The sequence below is a fragment of the Xenopus laevis genome, chromosome 6L (genome assembly GCF_017654675.1).
Source record: "Xenopus laevis strain J_2021 chromosome 6L, Xenopus_laevis_v10.1, whole genome shotgun sequence".
NCBI classification, from domain to species: Eukaryota; Metazoa; Chordata; class Amphibia; order Anura; family Pipidae; genus Xenopus; species Xenopus laevis.
This window is the reverse complement of record NC_054381.1, coordinates 11,916,017-11,933,100: the sequence shown is the minus strand read 5'-3', so window position 1 is coordinate 11,933,100 and position 17,084 is coordinate 11,916,017. Positions and strand designations below refer to the sequence as shown.

General features: G+C 40.3%; 1 protein-coding gene across 4 annotated transcripts in view; it reads right to left on the bottom strand.

Moving 5' to 3' along the window:
- LOC108718723 (sodium channel protein type 5 subunit alpha) overlaps window positions 1-17,084 on the bottom strand; it is a 220,458-nt gene that overhangs the window by 136,976 nt on the left and 66,398 nt on the right. For all 4 annotated transcript variants that reach the window (XM_041565779.1, XM_041565781.1, XM_041565780.1 and 1 more), the window contains exons 5-6: window positions 8,213-8,341; window positions 4,621-4,712 (exon numbers count right to left, since the gene is read on the bottom strand). In XM_041565779.1, coding sequence (XP_041421713.1) covers window positions 4,621-4,712; window positions 8,213-8,341 — 221 coding nt within the window. The remainder of the gene's footprint in view (window positions 1-4,620; window positions 4,713-8,212; window positions 8,342-17,084) is intronic.

The following is a 17,084-nucleotide window of genomic DNA, read 5'->3' as shown; positions in this document are numbered from 1 at the left end:
GGTGAGGTTTTTCACGAAGTTGTTGCTAATATAGAGCTCTCTGCGCTAAATTAAAAATATCAAATTTCCAGTGTTAAAAAAAATGGAAATTCTGCTCTTAAGTTTAGGAGGGGAGTTATTTTGCCACCCAGTAGAGTGACCTATAGTAAGGTTTGAACCCTACACTATGACAAACAAACTCCCCTACACACATACAACATTGAGAGCAAAAGGTTCTCTGTGACAGAATGGGTTTGCTCAGTACAAAAATACTGTTTTCCGAGTTTCTCCCCGAAGAAACATTTGGTGCAAAAGGCAATAGGACAGAAGGACAAGCCAAACAGGGTGGACTTGCTCTTCTGTCCAAATGCCTTTACCTTTTGTCCAAAATGTAAATGACCTTTTGCAGGGTCCCATTTTTTTGTTGCTTTTTCTAATATTGTGACATAGTTTAAATTCCTGTTGTATCTTTCCAGTCCTTCCAGCTCAAAATACACTGAGCACTGATATATTATCTGTATTTACCCCCCCAGGGGTAGAAACTATAATACTGTACATAAGTGTTGTGTATTCTAACAATACAAATAAGCATTTTTTGAGATTTTAAGCAGTAAATCTGGAACTGCGTGGGTTTCTGCCAACAGAAAGCATTTAATTGTAATCTGCCTTTAAGATCAGAGTGCTAAAATTGATGTGTATGGCCTTTGAAGGCTGGAATTAGTCACTCTTGCTTTGGGTAATTACATACAAAAAAAGCCAAATGCTGAGTGCCAGATATAGACTATTATATGGAATGGAGGCTCGTCTATCTCTGAAAGTTAAAGTGATTTAAATAAGAGTTGCCTTTGGGGAGATGAGAGATAGGAGTGACTACCAGGGGCCCTGCAGGACAGCGGCTGTAGGTAGAGGAAGATTGTGAGACAGTAGGTATAGCAAAGGGAGATGGTGCCAATAGGGCCTATTTACTTATTAAAATAATGGGGCTCCATAAATTCTATTTAATTGGAATTAATTACAGCAATCTCATAAAATGCATGCATCATCAAGCAGTCGATTACAGAAGCCCCATGTACCCCTAAACTTCATTTGGATGACTTGGATTAGATGTTGGGTATAAATGACATATGTTATACTGTAAGGGGCAGAATTATTAAGGTTTGAATTGTAAATTCAAATTCGAAAGTTATCATTTTCTTTATGGTCAAAACTCTCAAATTCGACTAGGGAATTCGATTTTTTAAATTTATCATACTCTGGCCCTTTAAGAATTCAAATTGGACTATTTACCACCTAAAACCTGACAAATTGCTGTATAAATCAATGGGAGAAATCAATGGGAGAGGTCCAGGGATCAATTTGGAGATGTTTGTAGCCTTCCTGACATTCGAGAAAAAACTTGAATCAAATTTGATCGAATTCAAATCGAATTCGATTTGAGTTTTCGGGTCGTTAAAATTAGTTTGAGTTTTAAAAATTTGGTTTTAATAATAAATTCCAGGCAGTCGAATTTCAAATTCGTTCATTCAAAAAACTCACATGAATTCAAAATTCGAACCTTGATAAATGTGACTAAATGTTGTTACAGATGTATATAAGCAGAAGCACATTCTTCTTGGTGCCAACTAGGGATGCACCGAATCCAGGATTCGGTTCGGGATTCGGCCTCTTTCAGCAGGATTCGGATTCGGCCGAATCCTTCTGCCCGGCCGAACCGAATCTGAATCCTAATTTGTATATGCAAATTAGGGGCGGGGAGGGAAATCGCGTAACTTTTTGTCAAGGAAGGAAGTAAATTTTTTCCCCTTCCCACCCCTAATTTTCATATGCAAATTAGGATTCAGATTCGGTTCGGTATTCGGACAAATCTTTCAAGAAGGATTCGGGGGTTCAGCCGAATCCATAATTGTGGATTTGGTGCATCCCTAGTGCCAACCTGACTGCGATATCAACTTCTGGCAGCAGCTTTCTTATATATATAGATATTTATATATATATATAGTGAATAAAGTACCCCCTCTTGTAAAATATAAGGATATTATAAGTTACCGAGGAGTTTCATGACCATATAAAAGTACGAGGCCGAAGGCCGAGTGTTTTTATACAGGTCATGGAACTCTGAGGTAACTTCTAATATCCTCATATTTTGCAACTGGGGGTACTTTATTTATTATAATATACAAGTTTCAGTGAGTCATGTGACAGAAATGACATCAGAACTCACCGTTTATAACTGATGACATCAGAACTCACCGTTTATAAGGATATAATTTACAAGATATTCATGGCTTTTGTGTATATATATACTGGTTGATTTCGGGTTGGGAGCGGTGCTTTAGGGTCGACTTTTTTTTACTCTATTTGGAATAACTGGAATCTTTAAATTAAAAAAATGACAGTTTTGCTACCCCTTGCTGGGCTGGAAGTCACTTGAAAACATTGAATCAGCCCATAAACCATTGTTCTTCTGGGATTATAAAATCTAGGGTAACATTGTTCATAGCGGTATGTATTTTACAGTATCCATATGACATTATATTCCAAGCATTAGTGTTGATTCCCCAGCCAGGACAATACCTATACCCATATTATCATGCAGCCCCCTCTACCTTTTGCCATGCAGGTCAGACATGTTAAGCACTAAGGCAGAACAAGACTTGTCTACAGAGTTCAGGGCCAGGGCTTGTTACATTTCAGCAAGAGCCGGCTCGGTACCAGCCATTGTATTTACACATCCAAAGCAGCTAATTATCACCGCTATCATTATCTGTGTGAGTGCAGGGCCGGCAATCATTAAGTGCAAGGGGGGTGCGCTCGTGGCTAACTGCAGGCTGACGAGATCAAATCTATAAATATGAAAGAGATGTCCAATGCTCTCTCTTCCAATGTCTAAACATTGGTTCTCGGGGGACTGAAACAACACACAAAATCAATTCGCCTGTCAGACGGAGGCAAGTGGAACTCTATTGCTGGCTCTGCTCAAGCCTTTTTTTGCTTTGGAGCAAAATCTAGTTAAGCCTGGTAACAGGTTTCACCGGCACGATTGCTGTAAGTGGGTCTCACAGTAAAATTATTTTAGGTCCCTCTTAATTGATAACTGAAACTGCTCATCAACCACTGCCCCACAGTATCCTCTATACTGCCTGGGCTCTCAGCAGTCACAGGATCTGTTTCTTCCATAGATACACCCCAGAGAAGTCTTCCCAACAGGACAGAAGGCCTTCAAGTGGCTTACTATTTTGCTTTTAAACCACATGAGAATGCTTCAATAGGTTCAATAGCAATTCAGCACAGCTAAACATCTGGTTGGGTCAGCTTCCGCTGCTTCCTAGCATTGTACAGTGAGACCTAGACTCGGAGCGTCAACTTCACTGGAAGTTCTTCTGTGCTCCAGAGGTCTGTATATCAGCTCCCACTGCTTCCCAGCATTGTATAGTAAGACCTTTAATTGCACAGTAGGACCTAGACTTGGAACCTCAACCTTCACTGGAAGTTCTTTTGTATATCAGCTCCTACTGCTTCCCAGTGTTGTATAGTAAGACCTTTAATTGCACAGTAGGACCTAGACTTGGAACCTCAACCTTCACTGGATGTTCTTTTGTATATCAGCTCCTACTGCTTCCCAGCGTTGTATAGTAAGAACTTTAATTGCACAGTTGGACCTAGACTTGAAACCTCAACCTTCACCAGAAGTTCTTCTGTATATCAGCTCCTACTGCTTCCCAGCATTGTATAATACAAACTTTAATTGCACAGTTAGACCTAGACTTGGAACCTCAACCTTCATCAGAAGTTCTTCTGTATATCAGCTCCTACTGCTTCCCAGCATTGTATAATACAAACTTTAATTGCACAGTTGGACCTAGACTTGGAACCTCAACCTTCATCAGAAGTTCTTCTGTATATCAGCTCCTACTGCTTCCCAGCATTGTATAATACAAACTTTAATTGCACAGTTGGACCTAGACTTGGAACCTCAACCTTCACCAGAAGTTCTTCTGTATATCAGCTCCTACTGCTTCCCAGCATTGTATAGTAAGAACTTTAATTGCACAGTAGGACCTAGACTTGGAACCTCAACCTTCACTAGAAGTTCTTCTGTATATCAGCTCCTACTGCTTCCCAGCATTTAATTGCACAGTTGGACCTAGAATTGGAACCTCAACCAAGAATTTTTATTCTAACCTGCTTTCCTCACTAGTATAATTGGCTATTGATGCCCTCGATGAGAAGAACAATTGGACAGCACTGTTCTGTATTCAGACGGACAAAGGATCTGCAGAATACAGCCTCAATCAAGTCGCTAGGTTCACTCAACTTCATTGTTTTAACAGGGACACAGAATATTTACAATAATTCATATCAAGCAGGAACACACCCACCTCATTATTCTTTTTATACTGTCATGAATTTATAAGAACACAATTTGCTAATATTTCTTGATCAGCCAATTAGATCTGCACTTTTTTCCCAGGCTTTTTCTTTAAAAAGGGCAATATAAAGTGCAATACAGACACCAATGTAAATTCTGTTGACAAGTCCCATTCTCTACATGTAACCATTCCGAAACATGGGTTTACATTCGTTAACAGGAATGGCATGTTGGCTCTTGGAAGCAGCCTTAGTGTTTAACCCCATTCTCACCTGGAATGACCGAGATTGTTTTCAATGCTCGAAGTACTCTGAACGTTCTCAAAGCGGAAACATTGCCCAGGTCCACAAACTCAGTTGCATATCTGTAACAAGGGAAAAGCAAACACAATCAATAGCAAGACAGCGTCCAACAAAAGCGTGGGAGGAGCAAGGAAAACATGGTGGGAGCAACCGCAGCGGCTTGGAGTTGTTAGCAGGGATCCCCAACCTTTTGAAGCTGTGAGCAACATTCAGAAGTAAAAGGATTTGGGGAGCAACACTAGCGTGAAAAATATTCTTGGGGTGCCAAATAAGGGCTGTGATTGGCCATTTGGTAGCACCTATATGGATTGTCAACCTACATTGAGACTCTGTTTGGCAGTACATCTGGTTTTTATACAACCAAAACTTGCCTCCAAGCCTGGAATTCAAAAATAATCACCTGCTTTGAGGCCACTGGGAGCAACATCCAAGGGGTTGGAGAGCAACATGTTGCTCACGAGCTACTGGTTGGGGACCACTGTGTTAGAGGGATGGGATTACTGATATAGTTTTCAGAGCTCTCAATACTCTGAAAGTTCATATGGCTGAAACATTCCCTAGGCTACTAAACCCTGTTACACACCTGTAGAACCAAACCATAGTTATTTGGGGTACAGTGATGGAGTAAGCCAATGTATTAAAAGCAGCAGTGTCCGTTTTTACTGCATACCTCACAAAATGAACAATTTCAAAAGACTGGCATTTAGGCCTTGCCTGAATCCAACCAAACCCCAACACGCCACTTTCAAATAAGCCCCGCCTCTTGTTATTGGTCCATATTTCAAAGGGTCAGCTGGGAGGTATGCTTCTGACCCCCAAACCTTTTGCTTTTTATGGTAAAAAAACCACCCAAATTCAAGCTGCTTCTTTATTTATTTTATCATTATTATGCTTGAGAGCATGGGTGGCATAGAGAGCATGGACAGCCCAGAATATATCAAAATTGCTTATACATTTAGAAAGCTTGAGAGCGTGGGTAGCACAGAAGTAGGGGGAGGAGCTATATCACTGGCATTTCTTGCAGAGTAGGAGGAGTGACCCTAAGGAATTCTCTAGTTCTTCTATAGTGACTCTGCAGTAGGGATGCACTAAATCTATCATGTTTAGATTTGCCTGAATATGGAATCATCCCACGTACCTTTCGTTATTCACATAAATGGAAACCATAAGCGCCAGGTTGCTTTAACCCTAAAATTAGAGAATTTGAGTGTTTTTGGGCAAAAAAATGGCCTGTCACAAGCAGTTTCCATTCATGCCAATGGTAGGAGTCATGGGGGAATTGGGTTATTAGGCTAACTCTTTCAGCTTTTCACATTATAGGGGTCATTTTCTATCAGGGCTGATTTGGCACTCAGTGCCCCCCTGAGGCGGATTCTAAGACTTAAAATTTTAAAATTTTGGCTCTTAAACTAACCAGGAGCAGCTTTTTGCCGATCCTGTTAAAGGGGTTGTTCACCTTTAAATTAACTGTTAGTATGATGTAGAGAGTGATATTCTGAGTCAATCTGAATCGGTTTTCATTTTTTATTATGTGTGTTTTTTTACTTATTTAGCTTTTTATTCAGCAGCTCTCCAGTTTGCAATTTTAGGAATCTGGTTGCTGGGGTCCAAGTTACCCTAGCAACCATGCATTTGAATAAGGGACAGTAATATGAATAGGAGAGGGTTGAATAGAAAGATGATTAGTGAAAAGTAGCAATAACTATATATTTGGAAATGCAGAGACTACATGGCTGGCATGCTGGTATTTTGGTGTCAGCATTGTAGATTTTACAGCACCTAAAGGGTTAAGGCAGGTATATAACAAAACAGCAGGTAAGCTGTGAGTATAAACATATCGGGTTATTTTTTGAAGTCTGAATGCTAAAAACGTGAGTATTTTTTTACAATAAAATCGAATTTTTTCAGGATTTATTATACCCCGAGGATGGGAAAAATCAGAAAATCTGGCATCTCAGACCTGCCGAGGTTGTATCTAAATCAAAGGGAGAAGTCCCAAAGATATCCTGATCTGCGCTGGGTTTCGTGCAATAATCTGAAGATTTCCTGGTTTTCAGGAAAAATTTTAAAAAATTGTGCCGGAAATCTGAAAAAATTCATACGATCTGAATTGTTCACTGTTTTTTTTTAGTTTTTTCCTGCACAGGAAATTTTCGGGAAAACGTATTGATAAATAAGGGGAAATAACCCGTGCGGATTTGGTTGGATTATATTTCAGAAAATAATGAGATAAATTCGGATTTTGATAAATAACCCCCGTAATGTGAATAAAGTGCAAAGACATTTCTCTGGTGCGGGAACACATAAAGCTGATTTCTAGTTTGCATTTCTGATAAGAGCTCCCAGCTGTTTGTTTGCCTCTGTGTATGGAAGTCTGTAATTAGTGATAAGATTAATAGGAGCTAATTGGGCTGAGATAATTTTTTCTGTTCAAAAAGCGTTATCTTCCCCCTGGCAACAAGAGACGATTTATTACTCCTGCCGCAAAATATTACAAGTGTCAATAACTAAATGCTCAGCCAAGAGCTGGCCATGTAAAGACTCCCTGCATAGGAAACCCAGGACCATGCATTGAACTGCACTAATAAGGCTGCAAATTCTCTAAGAATTCTACATTAGTGGACAGATTTATTAAAGGGATACTGTCAAAATGAATCAGTTAATAGTGCTGCTCCAGCAGAATTCTGCACTGAAATCCATTTCTCAAAAGAGCAAACAGATTTTTTTACATTCAATTTTGAAATCTGACATGGGGCTAGACATATTGTCAATTTCCCAGCTGCCCCAAGTCATGTGACTTGTTCTCTGATAAACTTCAATCACTCTTTACTGCTGTACTGCAAGTTGGAGTGATACCACCCCCTCCCTTCCCCCCCCCAGCAGCCAAACAAAAGAACAATGGGAAAGTAACCAGATAACAGCTCCCTAACACAAGATAACAGCTGCCTGGTAGATCTAAGAACAACACTCAATAGTAAAATCCAGGTCCCACTGAGACACATTCAGTTACATTGAGAAGGAAAAACAGCAGCCTGCCAGAAAGCATTTCTCTCCTGAAGTGCAGGCACAAGTCACATGACCAGAGGCAGCTGGGAAATTGACAAAATGTCTAGCCCCATGTCAGATTTCAAAATTGAATATAAAAAAAATCTGTTTGCTCTTTTGAGAAATGGATTTCAGTGCAGAATTCTGCTGGAGCAGCACTATTAACTGATGCGTTTTAAAAAAAAAAAAATTTCCCATGACAGTATCCCTTTAAGGGTCGAATTGAAAATTCGAATTCGAAGTTTTTTTTATGGTCAAAATTGTCAAATTTGACTAGGGAATTATCCAGCTCGATTCTAGTTTTTAAAAAAATTTGATTCGTTCGAGTTTTTAAAATTCGATTTTATTAATACATTTCTCCAAATTTCATAACATATGTATTAAGCTGGCCATAGCCGCAAAGGTATTGCGGTACGAAAGGAAGGTTGCAAGGATTCCTGTAACCCAACAGCACGGATTCAATGGAAGGGATGGACCTATCGCACTGTATATTGTAATGATACAGAATCATACTTACGCCATAACGATAACACTGAAATCCAGCCAGTTCCATGGGTCTCGCAGAAACGTGAATGGCTTCAAGCAGAATCCCCGTGCCAGTATTTTTATCATTGATTCAAAAGTATAAATGCCAGTGAAAGTGTACCTGGGTAAATAAGTGTAAAAATATCCATTTAATCAAGTCAATGGAAGTTAAGGGGGCAGATTTACTAACCGGCGATAATTCGCCAGCGATGGCTTCGCACCCATTGCAACACTTCGCCAGGCGAGAATTCTCTGGGACAAAGCTAATTTACTAAAATGCAAAGTCCAGGGTCCTGCCTATGGTGATATCCTACAAGGCAGCAGATGAGTAGAAAGATTCAAGATTTCTTTTATTTTTAATACAGACCATATACAGTTATACAGCATATATCAAAATTTGGTTTCTCCCAAACCCCCTATAGTTCTTTTCCATTAGAATACAAAAAAAAGATAGCAGCGCAGTAGGTCAAGACATTTTATATCAGTGTGGCCCAAATCAGCTGAATGTTGTGCTGGGAGTTGTAATGCCAACAATAAGTGAGGGGCCATAGATCAGAATCTGTTTTGCCCTGGGCTTCACCTCCAGTAAATCAGCCCTGTTGTTCTGATACTGTTACAAGGTCTCCTATATATTATTGGGCCTCTCTAGAACTGATGTGGCCCCATGCAGGAGCCTGGTATTCTTCAAAAGATAAAGAGGAATAAAGGGGAAAGGTAATGCAAGACAGTCTTTTTCTTCTACACCTTTGCACTATAGATGACTGGGAGACCATACTGAATACACTGGGCCAGGCAGCAAAAACATAGAACCTTTAAGAAGAACCTCTAAAAATTAAGTCAAGAAGTATGGCAGCTCTCACCTATTATGCCTTGGGACCCTCTCGCCCTCACAAAGGCTCATTCAGCTATATGTAAGGAATGCTACATAAGGACAGTTTGATTACAATCATTTGAATACAAAATTCACATCAAGTGACAGGATCCCGGCACATTGGGAATTGTAGAAGGTCTGTTCCAGGTGTCAGTACACTTAAAGAACCAACACAGATATCGGCAATTGGTTTCCTTTAACTGCTCCGTCACTTCCTGCTAGGAACAGGAACTTTAAAGGAATTGTTAAGTATAAAAATAAAAACTAGGTAAATAGATAGGCTGTGCAGAATGAAAAAAATAATTATGTAATAATAATCAGCCATAATTCCAAGATTAGGTGATCAAATACGTTTTTACCCGATTTCTCACCTTAAGGGTAAGGCCACACGAGGAGATTCGGGGAGATTTTGTCGCCTGGCGACTAATCGCCTCGTCTTTTGAGCAACTAACTCCTCGAACTGCCTCACCGTTTTCCCCCATAGGCTAGAATGAAAAGTCGCCTGCGCAAATGCACACGCGGCGATGCGTTTTCAATAGTCGCCCAAAGTTGCCTCAGTGAGATAGAGATAGTCTCTCAAAAGACGAGGTGATTAGTCTCCAGGCGACAAAATCTCTGCGAATCTCCTCGTGTGGACTAGCCCTAAAGAAGTGCTTTACCTTTAACTTAAAGGAACAGTTCAGTATAAAAATAAAAACTGGGTAAATAGCTCTCTTGCTTTTCTGAAAGGTTCCTTTAAGGAATTTAAATGCTAAAATCAAAATAATTAAGGTGGGCATGATATTCCAGTGCCTTTAAAGGGGTTATAACCTTTGAATTAACTTTTAATATGATGTAGAGAGTAATAAGCAATTGTTTTTATTTTTTTTATTATTTAAGGTTTTCTAGTTATTTAACTTTTTATTCTGCAGCTCTTCTATTTTGCATTTTAAAGGAATAGTTCAGTGTGAAAATAAAAACTGGGTAAATAGATAGTCTGTGCAAAATAAAAAATGTTTCTAATATAGTTAGTTAGCCTAAAATGTAATGTATAAAGGCTGGAGTGAACAGATGTCTAATAAAACAGTAAGAATCCAACTTCCTGCTTTTCAGCTCTATAACTCTGAGTTAGTCAGCGACTTGAAGGGGGGCCACATGGTACATTTCTGTTCAGTGAGTTTGTAATTGATCCTCAGCATTCAGCTCAGATTCAAAAGCAACAGTTATGACTCATTTGGCTACCCCTCAAGTCTCTGATTGGTTACTGCCTGGTAACCAGGGTAACCAGTCAGTGTAAACAAAGAGAGCTGAAAAGCAGTTCTGACTGATATGTTACACATCAAATCACGCCAGCCTTTATACATTACATTTTTTGCTAACTAACTATATTAGAAACATTTTTCATTTTGCACAGCCTATCTATTTATCCAGTTTTTATTTTCACACTGAACTATTCCTTTAAGCAGTCCGGTTGCTAGGGTCCAAATTCCCCTAGCAACTATGCATTGATATGAATAAGAGACTGGAATATGAATAGTAGAGGCCTGAATAGAAAGATAAGTAATACAAATTAGCAATAACAATAAATTTGTAGCCTTACAGAGCATTTGCTTTTTAGATGGGGTCAGCAAAGCTGGAAAGAGTCAGTAGAAAAAGACATAATTATAAAACTATAAAAAATAAATAATGAAAACGAATTGAAAAGTTGCTTAGAACTGGCCTTTCTATAACATAGCTAAAAGTTAACACAAGGTGAACCACCCATTTAAGTGCATAAGTTTTCAAGTAGATGCACATTTCTCCATTAACTAGAGCTAATGAGATAAATCAGCATGGCAGCAGAAAATAAATCACAGTTTTGTGCCCAGCACTGTGCCTTCTAATAGTAAATGAGGCCCCAAAATCTGCAGTTCCTTCTAATAGTAAATGAGGCCCCAAAATCTGCAGTTCCTTCTAATAGTAAATGAGGCCCCAAAATCTGCAGTTTTGATGTTTGCAGTCGAATTGTAATATACAAGATTCCAGTCCCGATGAAAGAGCCTGGCCAGGCAATTGACAGTTATCATGTCTAAGGGCTCTTACTCACGCGCATTTTTACCTGCGCATGTAGGCGCCGAACGCAGGTTGAGACGCAACATGCTGAATTTTTCCTGCGTTCAGCGCCTACACGCGCCTGTGTGAGTACAGCCCCATTGGAAATATTCCTGCACTCCCCTGCAGCTGAACGCCGAAAAACAGAACGCAGGGGAGCGCAGGTAAAAACGCGCGTGAGTAAGAGCCCTAAGGGCCTGACAGATTCAATAACCTAGACAAACACAATTATAATTCAGTTCAATGTCTGGCTTCACTTGTTTGCACAGCAATTCATTTGTTTGTACAGAAATCATCTATTACCTTTTATTCAGCGTCACTTCCACAAAGGAAATAATTATATGAGTGGTTCCCAAACTAAAAGGCTGCTCCCCTGGGGTGCGGCTTGGAGCTCAGCCTGAGGGCCGTAGCTTAAAGCAGTTGGTCAACTTTGAATTAACTTTTAGTATCATGTAGAGAGTGATATTCTGAGACAATTTGTAATTGGTTTTCATTTTTTATTATTTATGGTTTTTGAGTTATTTCACTTTTTATTCAGCAGCTCTCCAGTTTGCAGTGATAAACAATTGGTTTTATTTTTTATTATTTAACGTTTTCTAGTTATTAAACTTTTTACTCCGCAGCTTTTCCATTTTGCATTTTCAGCAGTCTGGTAGCTAGGGTCCAAACTACCCTAGCAACCCTGCATTAATTTGAATACGAGACTGGAATATGAATAAGAGAGGGCCTAAATAGAAAGATGAGCAATTAAAAGTAGCAATAACAGTAAATGTGTAGCCTTATTACAGAGCATTTGTTTTTTAGATGGGGTCAGTGATCCCCATTTGAAAGCTGGAAAAAGTCAGAAGAAAAAGACAAATAATTAAAAAACTATAAAAAATAAATAAAGAAGACCAATTGTAAAGATGCTTAGAACTGGCTTTTCTATAACGTACTAAAGGTTACAGGAATTGTTCAGCATAAAAAATATGCACTGGACAAATAGATAGAATGTGCAAAATAAAAAATCTTTTCATTATAGTTGTAATTGTAATGTATAAGGACTGGATGTCTAACATAATAACCAGAACACTACTTCCTGCTTTTCAGCTCTCTTGCTTTCCACTGATTGGTTACCAGGCAGTGACTTGAGGGGGGCCACATGGGTCATAACTGTTGCTTTTGAATTTGAGCTGAATGCTGAGGATCAATTGCAAACTCACTGAACAGTTATGTCCCATGTGGCCCCCCTTATAGTCACTGACTAACTCAGAGTTAGAGAGCTGAAAAGCAGGAAGTAGTGTTCTGGCTATTATGTTACACATCCAGTCACTCCAGCCTTTATACATTATATTTTTGGCTAACTAACTATATTAGAAACTCTTTTTATTTTGCACAGCCAATCTATTTACCCAGTTTATTTTTACACCGAACTGTTCCTTTAAGTTAAAGGTGAACCACCCCTTTAAGGTGAGAAATGGGGTAACCACTTATTTGATCCCGGAATTATGGCTGATACATCAATGCTGTCCTTTAGCTACAAGCAGACATTGTTACGCAGACACAGCTCTGCTGATTATGTGAAAATCTGACTTGATTGCACAACCAAAGCAGACACAGTTGGATGAAGCCCTCCAGTAACTGACAAGTGCAGCAGGGAAGCTCAATCTTTATAAGTAAGTGTCTCATCTGACATCTGTTTGTGTGTCTGGCCTCAAAGGGGAGGCAATTTGACACATTAAGGACTGCTTTCCTTTCCTGAGTGGCCACTGTCCATGTGACATTAGCTTAGTTGGTCTTTTTAGCACCTCACTGATATACAGTAATTAGCGCATTCCCAGGAGCCAATTAACCTGACGATATATTTCAGAATGAGGGAGGAAGCCAGAGCAGACCTTGCAGATCTAATACAGTGAAACCTCAATTTTAAGTCCCCTGATGAAATTTTACATTTTTTATTTGTAAAAATTTATAATGCATTTCAATAGGTGCATTTCCCTGATTTTAAGTAATGTTTTCCCGGATTTGACATCAAAATTCTGTTGTTTTTTTTCCTCTATGATTATGTTATTATTTGTGAAATAAAGAGGTTCAAAATACTAACCCGATGTATATTTTGCCATGGTTCTGCCTGTAAATGGTCAATTGCAATTCGCCTGCTCCTTAGGGCCCTTACACATGGCCTCTTTTACCTGCGCTCCCCTGCATTGCGCATTCTTTTGTTCAGCCGCAGGAGAGCGCAGGAGTAGACGCAGTCAATTATTTTGAAGGGGGCTGTACTCACACAGATGCATGTAAGTGCCAAACGCAGTTTGGGACGCAGCATGTTGCATTTCACCTGCGTTCGGCACATACATGCGTCTGTGTGAGTACAGCCCCCTTTGAAAATAATTCAGTGTGTTTGCTCCTGCGCGCCCCTGCGGCTGAACAGAAGAAAGCACAACGCAGGGAAACCAGGTAAAAACGCTTGTGTGTACGGGCCCTTATACAGTCTCTGATTTTACATTTTCCCGGATTTTACATAATTTTTCCTGGTCCCCTGAAAAACATAAAATGGTGGCTCTACTGTATTATCTAATAAAGGATGAGTAAAGGTCAATTGAATGGGGATACCAAAAAGTTGGGCACCCCCGAGTATGTTAAATTGCTAAGGCTAGGGCCACAAGAATGGAGGTCTTGGCCAAGGCTGAGAATCTGCTCTCCCGCTGATCTTCTTCTGCTGCTCTGTTGCACCCGGAAGCATAGTCTCTGCTCAGGTGCAGGCAGATGCAGTGGATTTCGGCAAAAAAACGTGAGAATTCACATTTCACAGCCAATATGGTCAAATGGGTATTTGTGACTAGTGATTGGTGAATTTGTCCCATTTCGCTTTTGCTTTTTGACGCCTGCATCAATTTTGACACCTGCATCAATTTTGACGCCCGTGTCAGTTCTGACGCTCGCATCAATTTTGACACCAGCGTTAAAGTCAATGGGCATTAAGATAATGTTGACACGCGACGGTTTTGAAGTGAGAGGCTTTTCCAACTCGCATCCAAAAAATTTTGATGCTGGCGAATTTTCACAACAGCTTAGTGAATTTATTTGCTGGTGTCGAAACACGGCAATTCGCTGCAAATTCGCGCCTGCCGAATTTATTCTCCCATCACTATGTGTGACCCCAAGAACCTTTAGGCTCAAAAAGCAGCCCATGCATGGTGCATTAAACTTGCCTTTGAATACAAGAAACTATCCTCCAATCAACACACTTACTAACAATAAAAGCTAATATTATATATATATAAAATGATTTTATGCCAGTAAAACTGAGGTCACAGTGCTGTTGCCATTGTGAGGAGGAGAGGGATTTTTTGTGATGAAAGATTTATCTGTCGGAGATACCCAGGGTGAACCTAAATCTGTCATGTGCCTTTAGTCCTGTCAATGCAAGTTTCTTTGTGGTTTCCAATGTCATCAGCGCCGGAAGCAGCCCCAGTAGCAACACGGGCCAGATAGACAGATCAATGGATAAATGCAGCAGTCCTTCCAAAGGCTATTTAAGGTGTCATAAACAAAGCTGAAATCATTGGGGCTCTGGACTGGGAAAGGTCAACAGATAGGTCTTTCAGAACCTGCTTTATCCTGACCGCCAGTCAATACACAATCATTGTGTCTGGGAAGAGGCAAGCCACGAGGCAGCTCCCACACTGTTGTACATACGATAGCAGTGTAGGATGGTCCTGTGCAGACAGCTAGCTTTACCCTAAAATTAATAGTCCAATCAGCTAAATTATGAGCAGGGTCATAGTAGCCCCTTCAATTGCTTCATAGAACCCAGTTCTTTATTGCCCTTGGATATGCAAAGGAAAATACCAATAAGCACAAGCGATTCCAGTGGATTCCTGGGACTGCAGTTAGCAGACTATGAAGCTCTGGGAAAAATAAATGTCTCTATGTTGTTTAGGTACATGTCTCTATTTAGGTTAGTGGGGCAATAAAACAGCTGCTTCCAGTGCCAAAGCCTAAAGCCCAGTATATTGATTTTGACTAGTTTTTAAGCCTCACTGCCCCTTTAACTCCCCTCACATTTAGTCCAGTTCCATTTTTCCATGACAGGAATAAAATTGATTTGTTTTAGGGCGACACGGGGAGCGAGACTATGCTTTAACCATCTGAGTGCCAGGTTAACTCAGTTTAGTATCACTGGAATCATAGGGAGTGAGTACTGGTATTGTTGGTGACAAGATGTGATACTAAAGATACCGATCTATGGGATATGTCTCTCTAGGAGGAAAACGTGTTTGGGGACAAATTGACCTGATTAGCAACAGGAACATTATCTCAATGGCTGGGTTGTATAGAATCAACTTTGATTTTCTGCACTTGCGCAAATGAGGATAAATCGCCTGTAACTGCAAATGGGCCACTAAATGACAAGCAGTTTTAATATGTACGGTGTAGACAGTTTCTATTTGCAGCTGTGGTGTTTGAATGATTACATTTTTGTTTGTTTTGCAGTTCTCTGACTTTTAATTTGGTTGCTAGGGTCTAATTATCCTAGAAACCAGGCAGCAATTTTGAAATCAAAACAGAAGACATTAAGGACAGAGACAGACGAGAAGAGTCGTTTTAGAATTAGTCACCTGGCGACAAATTGCCTCTTTTTCGGGCGACTAAACTCCCGGAACTGCCTCCCTGCCTGTTACAATGGAAATCGCTGGCGTGATAGCTTTCGGAGCGCTTCATATTCAGAAGCCGCCCGAAGTTGTCTCACGAGGAAACTTGGGGCAACTTCGGAAAACAAATTGCTCGTAGTGCCATCCCGCCGGTGATTTAGATTGTAGCAGACGGGGAGGCAGTTTGGGGTTATTAGTCGCCCGAAGAAGAAGTGGTTTGTCAATGGGTGACTAATCTGCCCCAGTAGCTTCGTGTGCCCCTGCCCTAAAGCAGGGGTCCCCAACCTTTTCATTCAGCTGTAAAAGGAGTCGGGAAGCAACGCAAAATGAAAAATGGTCCTGGAGTGACAAATAAGAGCTGTGATTGGCTATTGGTAGCCCCTTTATGGACTGGCAGCCCACAGGAGGCTCTGTTTGTCAGTACACGTGGTTTCTTTGCAACCAAAACTTGCCTCCAAAGCAGAAATTAAAAAAGTAACCACCTGCTTTGAGGCCACTGAGAGCAACATCCAAGGGGTTGGCGAGCAAAATGTTGCTCTTGAACTACTAGTTGAGATCAGGCCCGGACTGGTAATCTGTGGGTTCTGGCTGGGCTGCTATAAGGTGTCATAGAAAATCAGTATTTAGTGGGCTGGTGTGGACTGTTTGGGCCTCAGTGTGGGCCAGTGGGCCTATGTATACCTGAAATGCCAGGGCCTATTTTAATTCTCAGTACAGCCCTGGTTGGGATCACTGCTTTACAGGGACAGGATATAAAAATCAGCCAAAAAAAACAAGAATTAACATAAAACTGAAATCTCGCAGTCAATTTATTGTTTGTTAGCCAGGATCAGTGACCCCCCAGTAACCAGACAGCAGGTTGAAAATGGCCAGAACAGGAAGGGGGAATAATAAAAAAAAACATACAAAATAAATAATGAAGACCAATGTTAAAAATTGGCTATAAAATACTAAAAATGAACATTCCCTATATATAGAAATGAAAGCCCAGCAGCCACACGGTTGTCCTGTTAGAGTGCTTGGGATGTGCTGATAATCGGGGAGGCGTGTGGGTGTATATGTCCATTCATGTTGCTGGCTTACTAATTCCTATCTGCATCGGAATCTCCTCCTGGAACATTCAGATGCAGAACAGAGTGTGCCCAATGCACCCCGGGGGGCAAAGCGTAACCAGCACAAGTTTCCTGCTTATTTAATTATAACATTACATAACAGGGACAAATGCCGAGATTTTCAGACGGTGGGGGAGCACATTTTCATTACATCCCTCACTTCCTTTAGACATGGAA